At 42.3% G+C, this 16359-nt stretch overlaps 1 protein-coding gene and 1 long non-coding RNA gene across 7 annotated transcripts in view; one reads left to right on the forward strand and one right to left on the reverse strand.

Moving 5' to 3' along the window:
* The window catches only part of itpr3 (inositol 1,4,5-trisphosphate receptor, type 3), a 469401-nt gene that overhangs the window by 352641 nt on the left and 100401 nt on the right, over positions 1 to 16359 (forward strand). For all 6 annotated transcript variants that reach the window (XM_088368417.1, XM_088368419.1, XM_088368416.1 and 3 more), the window contains 2 exons: positions 9893 to 9976; positions 10058 to 10168. In XM_088368417.1, coding sequence (XP_088224543.1) covers positions 9893 to 9976; positions 10058 to 10168 — 195 coding nt within the window. The remainder of the gene's footprint in view (positions 1 to 9892; positions 9977 to 10057; positions 10169 to 16359) is intronic.
* Positions 37 to 7603, reverse strand: LOC148401257 (uncharacterized). Its single transcript, XR_015857050.1, has 3 exons — positions 3600 to 7603; positions 2606 to 2726; positions 37 to 1969 (listed from the first exon to the last, which is right to left on the reverse strand). It is a non-coding gene; the product is annotated as an uncharacterized LOC148401257 (long non-coding RNA).

A 16359-nucleotide genomic window follows, 5' to 3' on the forward strand; every position in this document is an offset into this window, starting at 1 on the left:
TCCCTCTCCCTCACTCCCTCACTCCCTCACTCCCTCACTCACTCACTCACTCACTCACTCACTCACTCACTCACTCACTCACTCACTCACTCACTAATGCAACCAAACACTCACTCACTAACTTCACCATGCACTCACTCACTCACTCACTCACTCACTCACTCACTCACTCACTCACTCACTCACTCACTCACTCACTCACTCACTCACTCACTCTCTTTCTCTCTCAATCCCCCACAAGCCAGGGGGAGGAGGGGAAGTACAAACAGCAGTCAAATTGGCCAGCATAATAATAAACTTTATTACAGGCTCTTATCCCACAGGGTAAAAAACAAACATCACATTTATTAAAATAAATAAAAAAAGTACATTTCAAATGTTATGAGAGGCACTCATGCCAGCGTCCTCTGATGGTGGATGTGTACCTTATAGCACTACATCCAGGGTCTGTCATCTGTCTAATCAGACCATTCAGTGAGTGGTCCAGCCTGCACATAAATTTGAATGTCAAGTTCCTCAGCAGAGCCATAAATGTAGTGAGACCCAGATCGCAAAAGAGCCCACTGGCTCTTGTGCTCCTTGGCTTGCCCGACAGTATCCTAAGGCAGTGATTGTAGGCAACTTTCACTCCACGCAAACTTTCCTTCTTGATCTTCACCCATAGTGGGGCTGTGTAGAGAGGGGTGCAGTAAGCTCTAAACAGGTTTACTTTAACATATAGTAGTACAGTGGTGAAATTTACGAACCAGCATATTTGCTTGAACATAGAGCATAGTTTCATTATTAAGGCAAGAGCATAAAAATAAGTTGAATTTTTATTGATAATTCAATATTTATTGTATTGAATGCTTCTAATATAGCAGCTCTGATATCTGTGGGGACGCCATTCCAGAGCTCTTGAGCTAGAATCGGGTATCTCTGCATGCTCCGAATACTCTGCAGACATTTTTTGGCTCTGGGGCCACTAAAATACCAGTGTTTTGCTGGAGAGCGTTTCCCCTGGGAACTCCATGGTTCTGCTGGGAGATGTCAATGCTCAAGTGTGCGATGACGGTGAGACCTGGACCTGAGTGGTGTTCCGTTATCAAAATCATGTGCTTGACAAGGCTCGTCCATAACGAACACCATGTTCAAGCATAAGAGTGTCCATATTTTCACCAGGAAACCCTAGCCCGCAATTTGGTGATCGACTGTGTAGTTCTTTTCATTGGGTTTGCAGCCCCATGTTCTGGACACTCGGACGAAGAGAGGCGTGGAGCCGTCAACTGAGAGTGTCTGATGGTGGGGGAGGATACTGGTTTGACCTGGAAGACCCAAACGTATAGTGAGGGTTTGCTGGGAATGTCTGGCACAATCAGCTCTCAGAAAGAGTTTTAACTACCACCTCTGGCAGAACTTTGCTCACGTCCTGGGAAAGGCAGGGGACATTGAGTCCAAGTGTTCTGTTCCTTCATTGTTGAGACGGCCGATCGGAGCTGTGGCCGTAAGGTGGTTGGTGCCTCTTGTAGCCGCAATTCAAGGACCCACTGGTGAACATTGGCAGTAAGGGATGCCGTCATGCTGAAGAAAAAATCCAATTGGGCCGTTTTGGCCTGTGGGACACTGCGGTTGACAGGTACCGGCTGGCCAAATGGAACACCCATTCGGTGGTCGGTGAAGCAAAAAGTCTGACATGGGAGAAGTTCGGCGATACTGTGGAAAATGACTTTCGGACGGCTTAGAGGAAATTCTGGTCCACCGTCTCAGGAGAGGAAAGCAATGCACCATCAACACTGTGCAAAGTGGAGATGGGGTGCTCCTTTCCGCAAATCAGGATGTTGTGAGTCTGTGGGGAGAATATTGAAAGACCTCAATTCCACCGACACATCTTCCATAGGCAAAACAGAGCCTGGGAACTATCTGTTTGACTGAGGTTACTGAGGTGTTCCTAAAGGCTCTAGATGTTGTGGGTCTGGCTGGGTTGACACGCCTGGCGATTTGCATAGAAATCAGTGTCAGTGTCTCTGGAGTGGCAGTATTTTGGGAGTAAATGACTGCACCAAGTTCAAAGAAAATGCCTTCAAAACTGGTGATAGAGTTTTCCCCACTCTATCGATGCACGAACCATACGTGAGACAGTTTGCCCATTTTACACTTGCAAGCGGAGACAGCCATTATCATCCTGTATGGTACAGAGGTGCTTGAAAGCAGTCTAACTTTTGCCTCTATTTATTGAGAAAAAACAGGGTGGTGGTGAGGGTGAACAGGTTTCAGGGGTCACCTCTGCAAACTGGTTAATCATTGCAAAAGGGTCTTATCTCTTTGTTTTACAAAGTTGTGTAAACAGATACTAGTGGAGCATCTTTAGATAAGGTAAGCAGGAATGTTTGCACAACATTTCTTTCCAAAGTTGGCAACAACTGAAGGGAATGTCGAAAGTTTCAATAAGTCAAGGAAAGGTAGAAAGTTTTAAACAGAGTGAATGAGTTAATGATTCTAGTGAACATTTCAACATAATCATACGATTAAAATAAATTGTCGACCCTAACTGCTGGTGATCGATACGGCAAATGTACACTGCATCTAAAATTGTTTTTAAAAATAGTGGCCGTTCTTCCACCATTACCTGACGTTCTCAGAGTGTCCAAGTAAGAACATGCAGACAATAAAAGATCGAGCATCTCACTGCACTCACTGGTGCCGGTCCAAGTTTCCTTCAGGCAGAGGAATTCCTGTGACAAAACAGACTATGCAACCAAGTGCTGATTAGGTCAAAAGCCTTTGTGGGATCGCTGATCTTATGCACGGGCTTGAGGAGACCACTGCGACTGACTAGGTCAGGGGTAGGCAACCCAAAATGTTCAAAGAGCCATATTGACCCCCCAAAAAATAAAAACATACCTGTCTGGAGCCGCAAAAATCAAAAAGATTTTTATAAGGCAACATAGACTGTCAATACATGAGCTATATGCCTACTATTAAAATAATTAAGTAGGCTACAAATAAAAGTTTAAGATCAGGGGATGTTTGAGAATATCTGTCAATTTTTGCACATGTCCTGAGTGTTGGTAGTCACCTAAACGTTGAACAGAAGCTGTGATGTACTGAAGTCAAATTCCTTGTTTGGCACACTCAAACATGGCAAATAAAAATTCTTGAATCTTGAAATACAAAGCAACAAAGCGACGCAAAACGTCACCCCTGGATAGCCAGCGGACTTTGTTGTGCAGCAGGAGATCGGCATGTTCGCTGTCAACTTCATCTAGCAATTCACGAAACTGGCGGTGGTTTAATGCTTTTGCGATTATTTAGTTCACAATATGGATGACAAGGTTCATTACCTCCATACACTCCGGTGGGAATGTTTACGCACACAACGCTTCTTGGTGCAATATGCAATGGACTGCAAGCAAATGTCGATCCAATGCTTTCTGTCGTAAAGTCACAAACTTTTGCGACCCTCTCATATTCGGTGCCCCGTCTGTAGCGACTGAAATCCGGTGGACAGTGTGTATCTCTGTCATTTAAAAACTGCAGCACAGCCTTGCAGATGTCCTCCCCCCGTGTTTGGCCTTTTAGTGGTATCAATTTCTTCTTGCGGCCCATTAGAGTTCACGTACCTGCATAGCAGAGCTGTCTGTTCGATATCGGTCACGTCATACGACTCATCACAGGAAATTGAGAATGATGGAGCTGAATTGATGTCCTTGATTTGCTGATGGGTGATATTTTTTGCCATTCATATTACCATTTTCTTCACTGTTTTTGCAGAGAGAGGCATGTCTTTAATTTTCTGAATGATCTCGGTTTTGTTTTTGAAGTCCGAAAACAGGCACTCTGATATTTTAACAAATGAATCCTTCATGTAGTCGCGATCGATGAATGGTTTTCCGCGCTTTATTATCTCCCGGGCTGCAACAAAACTTGCCGCAGTAGTAGAGTTTGGAGATGCAATCCACTTCTTGTTTTTTCGTCCCTCAAATTGCACCTTTCCTCTCAGTTCCAACTGGGTGATCGGCAGCAAATTTAGCATGCTTTAGCTGAAAATGTCGCTCCAAATTGCTCTTCTTCTTATATTTGACAACTTCTCATTGCAAATCAAACATTCAGGCAATCCTTCAGCATGGGCAATGAAAGCAAATAGTTGAGTCCATTCTTTCATAAAGCCTCTGTTCTCATCAGCAATCTTTCCCTTTTGAATCCATGGCCCGTCACTCACACACCTATTTGTTTACAACTCGCCTGTACTGTGTCGCTTGCTATGACGCAATTTTCCGCCATTCTGAAATTCTGTATTTTTAATACCGTAATTTCGGGACTATAAGTCGCGTTTTTTTTCATAGTTTGGGTGGGGGGGCGACTTATACTCAGGAGCGACTTATATATGTTTTTTTCACAAATTTTTACTTGATCATTAAGACATCACTTAAGACAAGTATAGTTGACCTCTTCCCATGTTATTTTTAGTATAGTTGATCACTTCACATGCTTTTATATCTTTATCTTGAACATATTCAAAACATAAAAAATAGAGAAAACATCAAATAAAGCAATTAACACTTTAAAGCACCATATCCAAGTCCACTGTCTGCTGTATGTACACTTGCTCCATTTTTGCTCCTCTTATATTTATTATTTATTATTATTTGTTTATTTATCATTTATTCAACACTCTTATTTATTCATTGTTTGTGCCTTCTTGGTTTTTTTTTGTGTTGCTTGTATGCATATGTGTACTATCTCACCGAGGGATAGTGGAAACGTAATTTCAATCTCTTTGTGTGTCTTAGTATATTAAAAAAAAAATCGACGATAAAGCAGACTTTGACTTTGATAAAACAACCAAAAAAAAATTATATTTTCAGACGAAACTGGATGAGGGCGCTCTAAATCTCACCGTTGGCCGTGACTCATCAACTGGGTGGGCTTAAGAAAAATGACACCAAAAAGAAACTCATATTTTGCAGGTTACAAACTTCAAGTTGTAAAATATGCAGCTGAAAACAGTAATCGAGCAGCAGAAAGAAAGTTTGGAGAACTGTGATGTACCAATGGATTACTATTTCAAGTGACGTCAGTAGCGCGGCGCGGCGCGGCGGTTGTTTACATACAAACGTGCCCACATAAGGACTACCGGTATCATTAGCGGTGATCATTTCTAAGTGACACGGAGGACAAAGAGTTTGAAGGAATTAAGGATTTGGAGTGACATAGAAGGTTTGAAAAACTATTATGGCTTTTACGCACGCCCGGTCCTACTCTACTGAGTCGGGGGCCGGCGCTCGGCCGAGTGGCTGTCCGCGAACGGTGCGCGGGGCTCGGACATGGGCATTACGCACGCCCGGTCTGTCTGGAAATCCACGCCGCCACACGCTTGGAAGTTTGTTTTGTTTAATAAAGAGCCGTTTACCAAACCCGCGTCTATCCTTGTACTTTGTTAACGCTACAATATATATATATAGATCTGTGGAATAAAGACGAGGCTGACGTCAGGGCGCACGCGCGGCGATGTTGACAAAGGACGAGGAATTTGATCGATGGATTTAATGGAATTAAAGTGCACGGATGGTTTGATAATATTATTGGCTTGTATTATAGTTATTTGAAATATAGTTTATCTATCGTTATATGAGCCTGTGGAATATTTTGAAGTGCAAGCGCCCTCAGCCGTGCGCACCCATTGTTGACAAAGAACGATCGATGGATTTAATGAATTGGACTGACACCGATGGTTTTATAAACATGTTATTCATGTAATAGTTGTCCTTAATCACTCTATATGTTACGTCAGGCCCGTTCTCAGCTCTTTGTTTGTGTTTGTCACGTTAGCATACCTATCGTTTAGCCTGTTGTTGCTATTTAATGAATTGGAGTGACACCGATGGTTTTATAAACATGTTATTCATGTAATAGTTGTCCTTAATCACTCTAAATGTTACGTCAGGCCCGTTCTCAGCTCTCTGTTTGAGTTTGTCACGTTAGCATAGCTGTCGTTTAGCCTGTTGTTGCTATTTAATGAATTGGAGTGACAACGATGGTTTTATAAACATGTTATTCATGTAATAGTTGTCCTTAATCACTCTATATGTTGCGTCAGGCCCGTTCTCAGCTCTTTGTTTGAGTTTGGTACGTTAGCATACCTATTGTTTAGCCTGTTGTTGCTATTTAATGAATTGGAGTGACACTGATGGTTTTATAAACATGTTATTCATGTAATAGTTGTCCTTAATCACCCTATATGTTACGTCAGGCCCGTTCTCAGCTCTTTGTTTGTATTTGTCACGTTAGCATACCTATCGTTTAGCCTGTTGTTGCTATCGTTTAGCCTGTTGTTGCTCGTTCATGACTGTTTTTGGTGTGCGATTTTGTCGAATAAATTGCCCCCAAAATGCGACTTATACTCCAGAGCGACTTATATATGTTTTTTTTTCAATTTTTGGGGCAATTTTTGGCTGGTGCGACTTATACTCCGGAGCGACCTATAGTCCGGAAAATACGGTATATTTACAACTACATACATTTTCTATAGCATAAGAATATTTGTCTCATGATTATCATCTAAAAATCATATTAAAAAAAAAACATCTTTTTCCATTTTTACGCCTTATTGCAAGAGCTCCAGGGAGCCGCTAGGGGTCTGCTAAAGAGCTGCATGCGACTCTGGAGCTGCGGGTTGCCGACCCCTGGACTAGGTCAAAAGCCTTCGAGAGGTCGATGAAGGCAATAAACAGTGGCATCTGTTGTTCTTGGCACTTCTCCTGAAGCTGGCGGAGTGAGAACATCGTATCCACTGTTGAGCGACCGGCTCTGAAGCCACACTGGGACTGAGGAAAGACACGAGAGGGAGAATTTGCAGACGTGCAAGAGTAACACGAGCGAATGCCTTCCCAATGATGCTAAGGAGGAAGATGCCATGATAGTTGTTGTAGTCGCTACAGTCTCCCTTATTCTTGTACAGGTTGATGATATTAGTTGGATTGTGTTTGTTATGTCTCCATTTGTGATAGCCATATTATTCTTTTGTTCCGACTTGTCTGAACAAAAGAATAATATGGTTGATGATATGTTTGCATCATGCATGTCCTGGGTAACGTGCCCCTGTTCCCGGCAGTGACACAAAAGACCAACATGTACTGTGGAATACTGAAGCACAGCACGATCCCCTCCCTCTGTAAACTGGGCCGTGTATTCCAACACGATAACGACCCCAAACACACCTCCAAGATGACCACTGCCTTCCTAAAGAAGATGACGGTGAAGGTGATGGCCAAGCATGTCCCCAGACCTAAACCTTATTGAACGTCTGTGGGGCATCCTCAAACGGAAGGTGGAGGAGCGCAAGGACTCCAGTATCCACCAGCTCTGTGATGTCATCATGGAAGAGTGGAAGAGGATTCCAGCGGTGACCTGTGAAGCTCTGGTGAACTCCATGCCTAAAAGGGTTACGGCGGTGCTGGAAGATAATGGTGGCGACACAAAATATTGACATTTGGGTCCAATTTTGACATTTTCAGTTGGGGTGTTCCCTCTTTTGTTGCCAGCATTATACACATTCATTGTTGTATTTTGAGTTACTTTGAAGTAACAATACATTTACTTTGCTATCCAAGCTCTACTGTGAATACTTAACATTGTCTCAAAGTGTCATTTTTTCAGTGTTGTCCCATGACAAGATATAATTAAAATATTGCATAAATGACAGGGGTGTACTCACCCGTATATATATATATATATATATATATATATACACACACACACACACACACACACACACACACACACACACACACACACACACACACACACACACACACACACACACACACACACACACACAAACCGGATTCGGTTGAAATTGGGAAATTGTGTAAAATGTAAATAAAACCAAAATACAACGATATAAAAATCCTTCTCAACCCCTATTCAATTGAATACACTACAAAGAGAACATATTTAAAGTTCAAACTGAACTTAATTGTTTTTTGCCAAATAATAATTAACTTAGAATTTCATGGCTGCAACACTTCCAGTCGAAGTTGGGAAAGGTGGCAAAAAATACAGAGAAAGCTGAGAAAAGCTCATTAAACACCTATATTTGGAACATCCGACATGTGATCAGGCTAATTGGGTACCATGATTGGGTATAAAAGGAGCCTCCCCAAACATGCTCAGTCATTCACAAGCAAGGTTCACCACTTCGTCCACAACTGCGTGAGAAAATAGTTGAACAGTTTAAGAACAACATTTCTCAAAGCAAAATTGCAAGGAATTTAGGGTTTTCAACATCTACATAATATCATCAAAAGGTTCAGAGAATCTGGTGAAATCACTGCACGTAAGTGCCACAGCCGGAAACCTAGACTGAACGACCGTGGCCTTCGATCCCTCGGACGGCACTGCCTTAAAAACGGACATGAGTGTGTAAAGGATATCACCAAATGGGCTCATAAAAACTTCAGAAAACCACTGTCAGTAAATACAGTTCATCACTACATCAGTAAGTGCAGGTTAAAACTCTACCATGCAAACCAAAAGCCGTTTATGAACAACATCCAGAAACGCCGCCGGGTTCTCTGGGCTCGAGCTCATGTAAAATAGACTGATGCACAATGAAAAAGTGTTTTGTCGTCTGATGAGTCCACTTTTCAAGTTGTTTTTGGAAACACTGGACGTTGTGTCCTCCGGACCAAAGAGGAAGCGGACCATCCAGACTGTTATCAACGCAAAGTTCAAAAGCCAACATCTGTGATGGTATGGGGGTGCATTAGTTCCCCTGGCATAGGTGACTTACATTTCTGTGAAGGCAACATAAATGCTGAAAAGTACATACAGATTTTGGAGCAACATATGCTTTTTCATGGCCGCCGCTGCTTATTTCAGCAAGATAAACTAGTAGGGTATTCAAGTAATCACTTGAATGGTCTAATTAACTCGAAACACCTGCAAGGGTTTCCTGACCCATGAAAAACACAGCTTGGTTCAGTAAACTAAATCACACGTATGGGGAAGACTGCTGATCTGACTGCTGTCCAGAGAACCATCATTGACACTCTCCATCAGGAGGGTAAGACACAAAAAGACAGTTCTCAAAGAGCAAGCTGTTCACAGAGTGCAGTTTCAAAGCACATCCACAAAAAGTCTGTTCGAAGGGGGAAATGTGACAGGAAACGCTGCACAATCAAGAGAGATGACCGCAGCCTTAACAGCATTGTGAAGAAGAGTCGCTTCCAGAATTTGGGGGAGCTTCAAAGACAGTGGACTGAAGCTGGAGTCCAGGTATCAAAAGGCACTGTTCACAGACGTGTCCGGGAAATGGAATACAATAGCCTTATTCCCATGGTCAAGCCACTTCTGAACTCAAGACAACGGAAGAAGCGTCTGACTTGGGCTATGGAAAAGACGCACTGGACAGTTGCAGAGTGGTCCAAAGTCCTCTTTTCAGAAGAAAGCAAGTTTTGTATTTCATTTGGAAGTCAAGGCGCCAGAGTCTGGAAAAAGGCAGGAGAGAAGCAAAATCCAAGTTGCTTGAAATCCAGTGTGAAGTTCCCACAGTCAGCGATGGTTTGGGGAGCCATGTCAGCTGCTGGTGTTGGTCCACTGTGTTTCATAAAGTCCAGAGTAAATGCAGATTTTACAGCACTACATGCTTCCGTCTACTGAAAAGCACTGTGGAGATGATGATTTCATTTTCCAGCAAGATCTGGCACCTGCCCACAGTGCCAAAACCACCAGTAAATGGTGTACTGACGTAAATTACGTCTCTTTGCGCCATGACGTTAATGCGCATCAACATTCATCTATCTGATGAGGCATGTGAACGGTTATTCCAATTGTTTCAGAAACCTGAATGCTGGATGTTAACCCAAATATTGATTGCATGTAAACATACTCAATGTGTTATGTTTGTTCACAGCTGGCCCGACACAACAAGGTGTTGCAGAACCTTCTGAAGCCTCCAAAGAAGATTAAAGAGGGCGAGGAAGGCATCTCCTCCATGGTCAATTTAACTAACCCTTACATACCGTCAACATTGATCGCCTTTGTTTAATGATTGATTGTTGTTGGTTTTTTTTGCCAGTTAAACTTGAACAATCGTCCGCTGTCTCAAATGTTGAAGTCATCAATACCAACTGCTGTTTTGGAACAAGACCCGCTGGAGTATTATGACATGCTCACTGCTCAAATAGAGGTACTAATGTATACATATTACTGTGGTTGGATTTTTAAGCGTGATGTTGCGGGTTATGGAGTCACATATGACCAAGGTGTGAGACCCAAGACCAAGGAGAATTGGAACGGCTGTCTTTATAGGCTGTCATTGTTATTCCTGTCCTTCATTATTATGAGTGTGAAGGTGAAGATATTCATTCTATTGTTATTCCTGTCTTTATTAGTGTGAAGGTGAAGACATTCACACGATTGTTATTCCTGTCCTTTATTATTAGTGTGAGGTGAAGACCTTCACACTATTGTTATTCCTGTCGTTTATTACTGTGAAAGTGAAGACCTTCACACTATTGTTATTCCTGTCTTTTATTAGTGTGAATTTGAAGACCTTCACACTATTGTTATTCCTGTCCTTTATTAGTGTGAATTTGAAGACCTTCACACTATTGTTATTCTTGTCTTTTATTAGTATGAAGGTGAAGACCTTCACACTTCCAAATTTGAAATTCGACCAAATGCTCCAAAATTCCGTTTTTCTACTCTAATTTCTACATTTTTCAACCGATTCAACCCATTCCAACGTTCAATTGTAATTCCAAATTTTCAAATTTGAAATTCGGCCAAATTCACTCCGTTCCACTTTTCACTTATTCCAAATATTCATGACACGGTTGCTTACATTTTTTTCGTTCAAAAAATTTTCCGTTTTCACAAAATTCACGATTTTATGGCAGTTTTTTCCCCATTCATTCTTAATGGCAGATTCAACATTTCAAATTTTTGTTGTTCCAGTTTGAAATTCACTTATTTCAACACATTCAAATCACATTGGGGACATTCCCAAACTTGCCAAATTCAAACATTTCACGTTTTCACTTTTAAAATTTGCACAAAATTTTGCAAAATTTCACAAAATTTAGTTTTTCACTTCTAATTTCTACATTTTTCCACCGATTCAACTCGTTCCAACTTTCAACTGTTTATCTTTTGCCTACCTATTCCACACCTTCCCACTTAGCAAAATTTCCAAATTTTCAATTTTGAAATTCACACCAAATTTTCCAAAAATTTAGTTTTTCCCTAATTTCTACATTTTTCAACCGATTCAACCCATTCCAACTTTATTCACTTTGTTCACCTTATGTTTACCATATTCACCCCCTTCACCCCCACTTCCACAATTCAACCCTTGACCCCCACTTCCAGAGTGGCGGCCATCTTGGATTGACCCTGAAGTGCCCCAATGAACTCGGAATGAACCGGAAGTGCCCCAAATCAAACCGGAATTAACCCCAAATGAACCGGAAGTAACCTCAGGTAAACCGGAAGTGACCCCAATTCAAACCGGAAGTGACCCCAAATGAACCGGAAGTGACCTTTTTAAACCGGAAGTGACCCCAAATAAACCGGAAGTGACCTCAGCTAGACCGGAAGTGCCTCTAATAAGACCGGAAGTGACCCAAATACACCGGAAGATACCCAAATCACCCTGGAAGTGACCTTATATCAACATTAACTGCCCTAAATAGCTGCATTACGCGCTAACTTTTGCATTTTTTGTCCGATTGAACCCGTTTCAACATTTTAAGCCCAAAGGTGAACCTCCTGAAGCTGGTTTTTTTCGTTTTGTTCCAAATTTCAAAATATTTTGGCGCAATTGCTTTTTCTTTTAATTCCCATTCATTCTCTATGGGGATTCAACATTTGCTCTCACTTCTACATTTTTTAACCGATTCAACCCGTTCCAACATTCAACTGTTCATCTTTTGCCTGCCTATTCCACAACTTTCCACTTACCAAAAATTCTCTACAATTTCGTTTTTCTGCTCTTTTTTCCACATTTTTCAACCGATTCAACCCATTCCAACTTTGTTCACTTTGTTTACTTTATGCTTACCATATTCACCTCCTTCACCCCCACTTCCAGAGTGGCGGCCATCTTGGATTGACCCTGAAGTGCCCCAATGAACTCGGAATGAACCGGAAGTGCCCCAAATCAAAACGGAAGTGACCTTAGGTAAACAGGAAGTGACCTCAGGTAAACCGGAAGTGACCCCAAATCAAACCGGAAGTGACCCCAAATCAAACCGGAAGTGACCTTTTTAAACCGGAAGTGACCCCAAATAAACCGGAAGTGACCTCAGCTAGACCAGAAGTGCCTCTAATCAAACCGGAAGTGACCCAAATAGACCGGAAGTGACCCAAATCAAACCGGAAGTGACCTTATTTCAACTTTAAGTGCCCTAAATACCTACATTTGCGCTAACTTTTGCAATTTTTGTCCGATTAAACCCGTTTCAACTTTTTAACCCCAAAAGTGAACCTCCTGAAGCCGTTTTTTATCCTTTTATTCCAAATTTCAATAAATTTTGGCGCAATTTTTTTGATTTTAATTCCCATTCATTCTCTGAGGATTCAAGATTTGCTCTAACTTCTACATTTTTTAACCGATTTAACTCGTTCCAACTTTCAACTGTTCGTCTTTTGCCTTCCTATTCCACAACTTCCCACTTTTTTCCTACCTATTCCACAACTTCCCACTTACCCAAAATTCCAAATTTTCAATTTTGAAATTCACACCCAATTTTCCCAAATTTCCTTTTTCCCTTGTAATTTCTACATTTTTCAACCGATTCAACTCTTTTCAACATCATTCTGCAGCATTCCCCAAGTATTTATTCAACCTCTTCACCTTCACACGCAATTTCTTCAGGAATTGCAAATTCTAGTTATTGTGTGAAGGCGATGGCCTTCACACATATGTTATTCTACACCATTCTCTATTATTGTGTGAAGGCGATGGCCTTCACACATGTGTTATTCTACACCATTCTCTATTATTATTATTATTGTGTGAAGGCGATGGCCTTCACACATATGTTATTCTACACCATTCTCTATTATTATTATTATTATTATTGTGTGAAGGCGATGGCCTTCACACATATGTTATTCTACACCATTCTCTATTATTATTGTGTGAAGGCGATGGCCTTCACACATACCGTATTTGCCGGTGTATTGGTCGACCTTTTTCGATCCAAAATCGACCGAAAAAAATCGACCTCGACTTATACACCGAGTCATAAAATTTAACTTCGTATTCATCGCTTCAAATGTGATGGTAACCAAGGCCGTTTCTCATGCATCTCATTGTGCGTTGCACTTAGAAAATTTGAACCGGGCGGCGTGCGCGAGTGCGCGGCCCGCTGGAAGTCGAATGAGGCGCCGCCACCACCTCCGCGGTGCTTATAAACAGCCGATCCGCTCGGCGGGGGCTATTTTCGGCCACTTGGCTCGTGCGCACGGCCTCCCGGATGTGCCGGGCGGGTGCGCGAGCTCGCCGGCCGCTGGAAGTCGAATGAGACGCCGCGACCACCTCCGCGGTGCTTATAAACAGCCGATCCGCTCGGCGGGGGCTATTTTCGGCCACTTGGCTCGTGCGCACGGCCTCCCGGATGTGCCGGGCGGGTGCGCGAGCTCGCCGGCCGCTGGAAGTCCAATGAGGCGCCGCCACCACCTCCGCGGTGCTTATAAACAGCCGATCCGCTCGGCGGGGGCTATTTTTGGCCACTTGGCTCGTGCGCACGGCCTCCCGGATGTGCCGGGCGGGTGCGCGAGCTCGCCGGCCGCTGGAAGTCGAATGAGGCGCCGCCACCACCTCCGCGGTGCTTATAAACAGCCGATCCGCTCGGCGGGGGCTATTTTCGGCCACTTGGCTCGTGCGCACGGCCTCCCGGATGTGCCGGGCGGGTGCGCGAGCTCGCCGGCCGCTGGAAGTCGAATGAGACGCCGCGACCACCTCCGCGGTGCTTATAAAAAGCCGATCCGCTCGGCGGGGGCTATTTTCGGCCACTTGGCTCGTGCGCACGGCCTCCCGGATGTGCCGGGCGGGTGCGCGAGCTCGCCGGCCGCTGGAAGTCCAATGAGGCGCCGCGATCTCCTCCGCGGTGCTTATAAAGTGCCGATCCGCTCGGCTTGGAGCTATTTCCGGCCTCCCGTTGGTGCCGGGTGGCGTGCGCGAGCTCGCCGGCCGCGATCTCCTCCGCGGTGCTTATAAACAGCCGCATGCGCACGGCCTCCCGGAATTTGAACACATTTCGTCAATAAATTTCGCATATTGAATTTTGAAGTTTAATATAATGCAACAATTGAGCTCGACTTATACAAAGGATATATCATAAAATCGTAAATTTCCGTCGAATTTTAGGGGGTCGACTTATACACCGAGTCGACCTGTACACCGGCAAATACGGTATGTTATTCTACACCATTCTCTATTATTATTGTGTGAAGGCGATGGCCTTCACACATATGTTATTCTACACCATTCTCTATTATTATTATTATTGTGTGAAGGCGATGGCCTTCACACATATGTTATTCTACACCATTCTCTATTATTATTATTATTGTGTGAAGGCGATGGCCTTCACACATATGTTATTCTACACCATTCTCTATTATTATTATTGTGTGAAGGCGATGGCCTTCACACATATGTTATTCTACACCATTCTCTATTATTATTATTATTATTGTGTGAAGGCGATGGCCTTCACACATATGTTATTCTACACCATTCTCTATTATTATTATTGTGTGAAGGCGATGGCCTTCACACATATGTTATTCTACACCATTCTCTATTATTATTGTGTGAAGGCGATGGCCTTCACACATATGTTATTCTACACCATTCTCTATTATTGTGTGAAGGCGATGGCCTTCACACATATGTTATTCTACACCATTCTCTATTATTATTAGTGTGAAGGTGAAGACCTTCACACTATTGTTATTGCTGTCCTTTATTATTATTAGTGTGAAGGTGAAGACCTTCACACTATTGTTATTGCTGTCCTTTATTAGTGTGAAGGTGAAGACCTTCACACTATTGTTATTGCTGTCCTTTATTATTATTATTATTATTAGTGTGAAGGTGAAGACCTTCACACTATTGTTATTGCTGTCCTTTATTATTATTATTATTGTGTGAAGGCGAAGCCTTCACACATTGTTATTCTACTTTATTATTATTATTATTATTATTATTATTATTCAACTTATTCCTCCCACTTTTTTGGCACCTAACTAGTCCTACATGCTTCGACCGATTCACCCCGTTCAAACTTTCACACATTCCAAAAATTCATGGCATGCTTGCTACCATTTTTTTTGTTGATAACATTTACCGTTTTTGTGTAATTAGCAAATTTGTGACTTTTAAATCCCCATTCATTCTTAATGGGGATTTCAACACGAGCCATTTTCCCGCGTGGGTTCGAATTTTACAGTGGGTGGAATTTATTTTCGAAAAAAGTAGAATAACAATAGTGTGAAGGTCTTCGCCTTCACGCGCAATTTCTCCAGGAATTGCAGATTGCTAGTTATTATTATTATTATTCTACTTATTCCGCTCACTTTTTTGACGCTTAACTACTTCCACATACTTCAACCGATTCACTCCGTTCCACTTTTCACTTATTCCAAATATTCATGACACGGCTGCTTACATTTTTTTTGTTCGAAAAATTTTCCGTTTTCACAAAATTCACGATTTTGTGGCATTTTTTTCCCCATTCATTCTTAATGGCAGATTCAACATTTCACATTTTTGTTGTTCCAGTTTGAAATTCACTTATTTCAACACATTCAAATCACATTGGGGACATTCCCAAACTTGCCAAATTCAAAGATTTCACGTTTTCACTTATAAAATTTGCACAAAATTTTGCAAAATTTCACAAAATTTAGTTTTTCACTTCTAGTTTCTACATTTTTCCACCGATTCAACTCGTTCCAACTTTCAACTGTTCATCTTTTGCCCACCTATTCCACACCTTCCCACTTACCAAAATTTACAAATTTTCAATTTTGAAATTCACACCAAATTTTCCCAAAATTTAGTTTTTCCCTTCTAATTTCTACATTTTTCAACCGATTCAACCCATTCCAACTTTATTCACTTTGTTCACCTTATGCTTACCATATTCACCCCCTTCACCCCCACTTCCACAATTCAACCCTTGACCCCCACTTCCAGAGTGGCGGCCATCTTGGATTGACCCTGAAGTGCCCCAATGAACCCGGAATGAACTGGAAGTGCCCCAAATCAAACCGGAATTGACCCCAAATGAACCGGAAGTGACCTCAGGTAAACCGGAAGTGACCCCAAATAAAACCGGAAGTGACCCGAAATCAAACCGGAAG

The sequence above is a fragment of the Syngnathus floridae genome, chromosome 2 (assembly GCF_059516105.1).
Source record: "Syngnathus floridae isolate MCC-2025c chromosome 2, RoL_Sflo_1.0, whole genome shotgun sequence".
NCBI lineage: Eukaryota > Metazoa > Chordata > Actinopteri > Syngnathiformes > Syngnathidae > Syngnathus > Syngnathus floridae.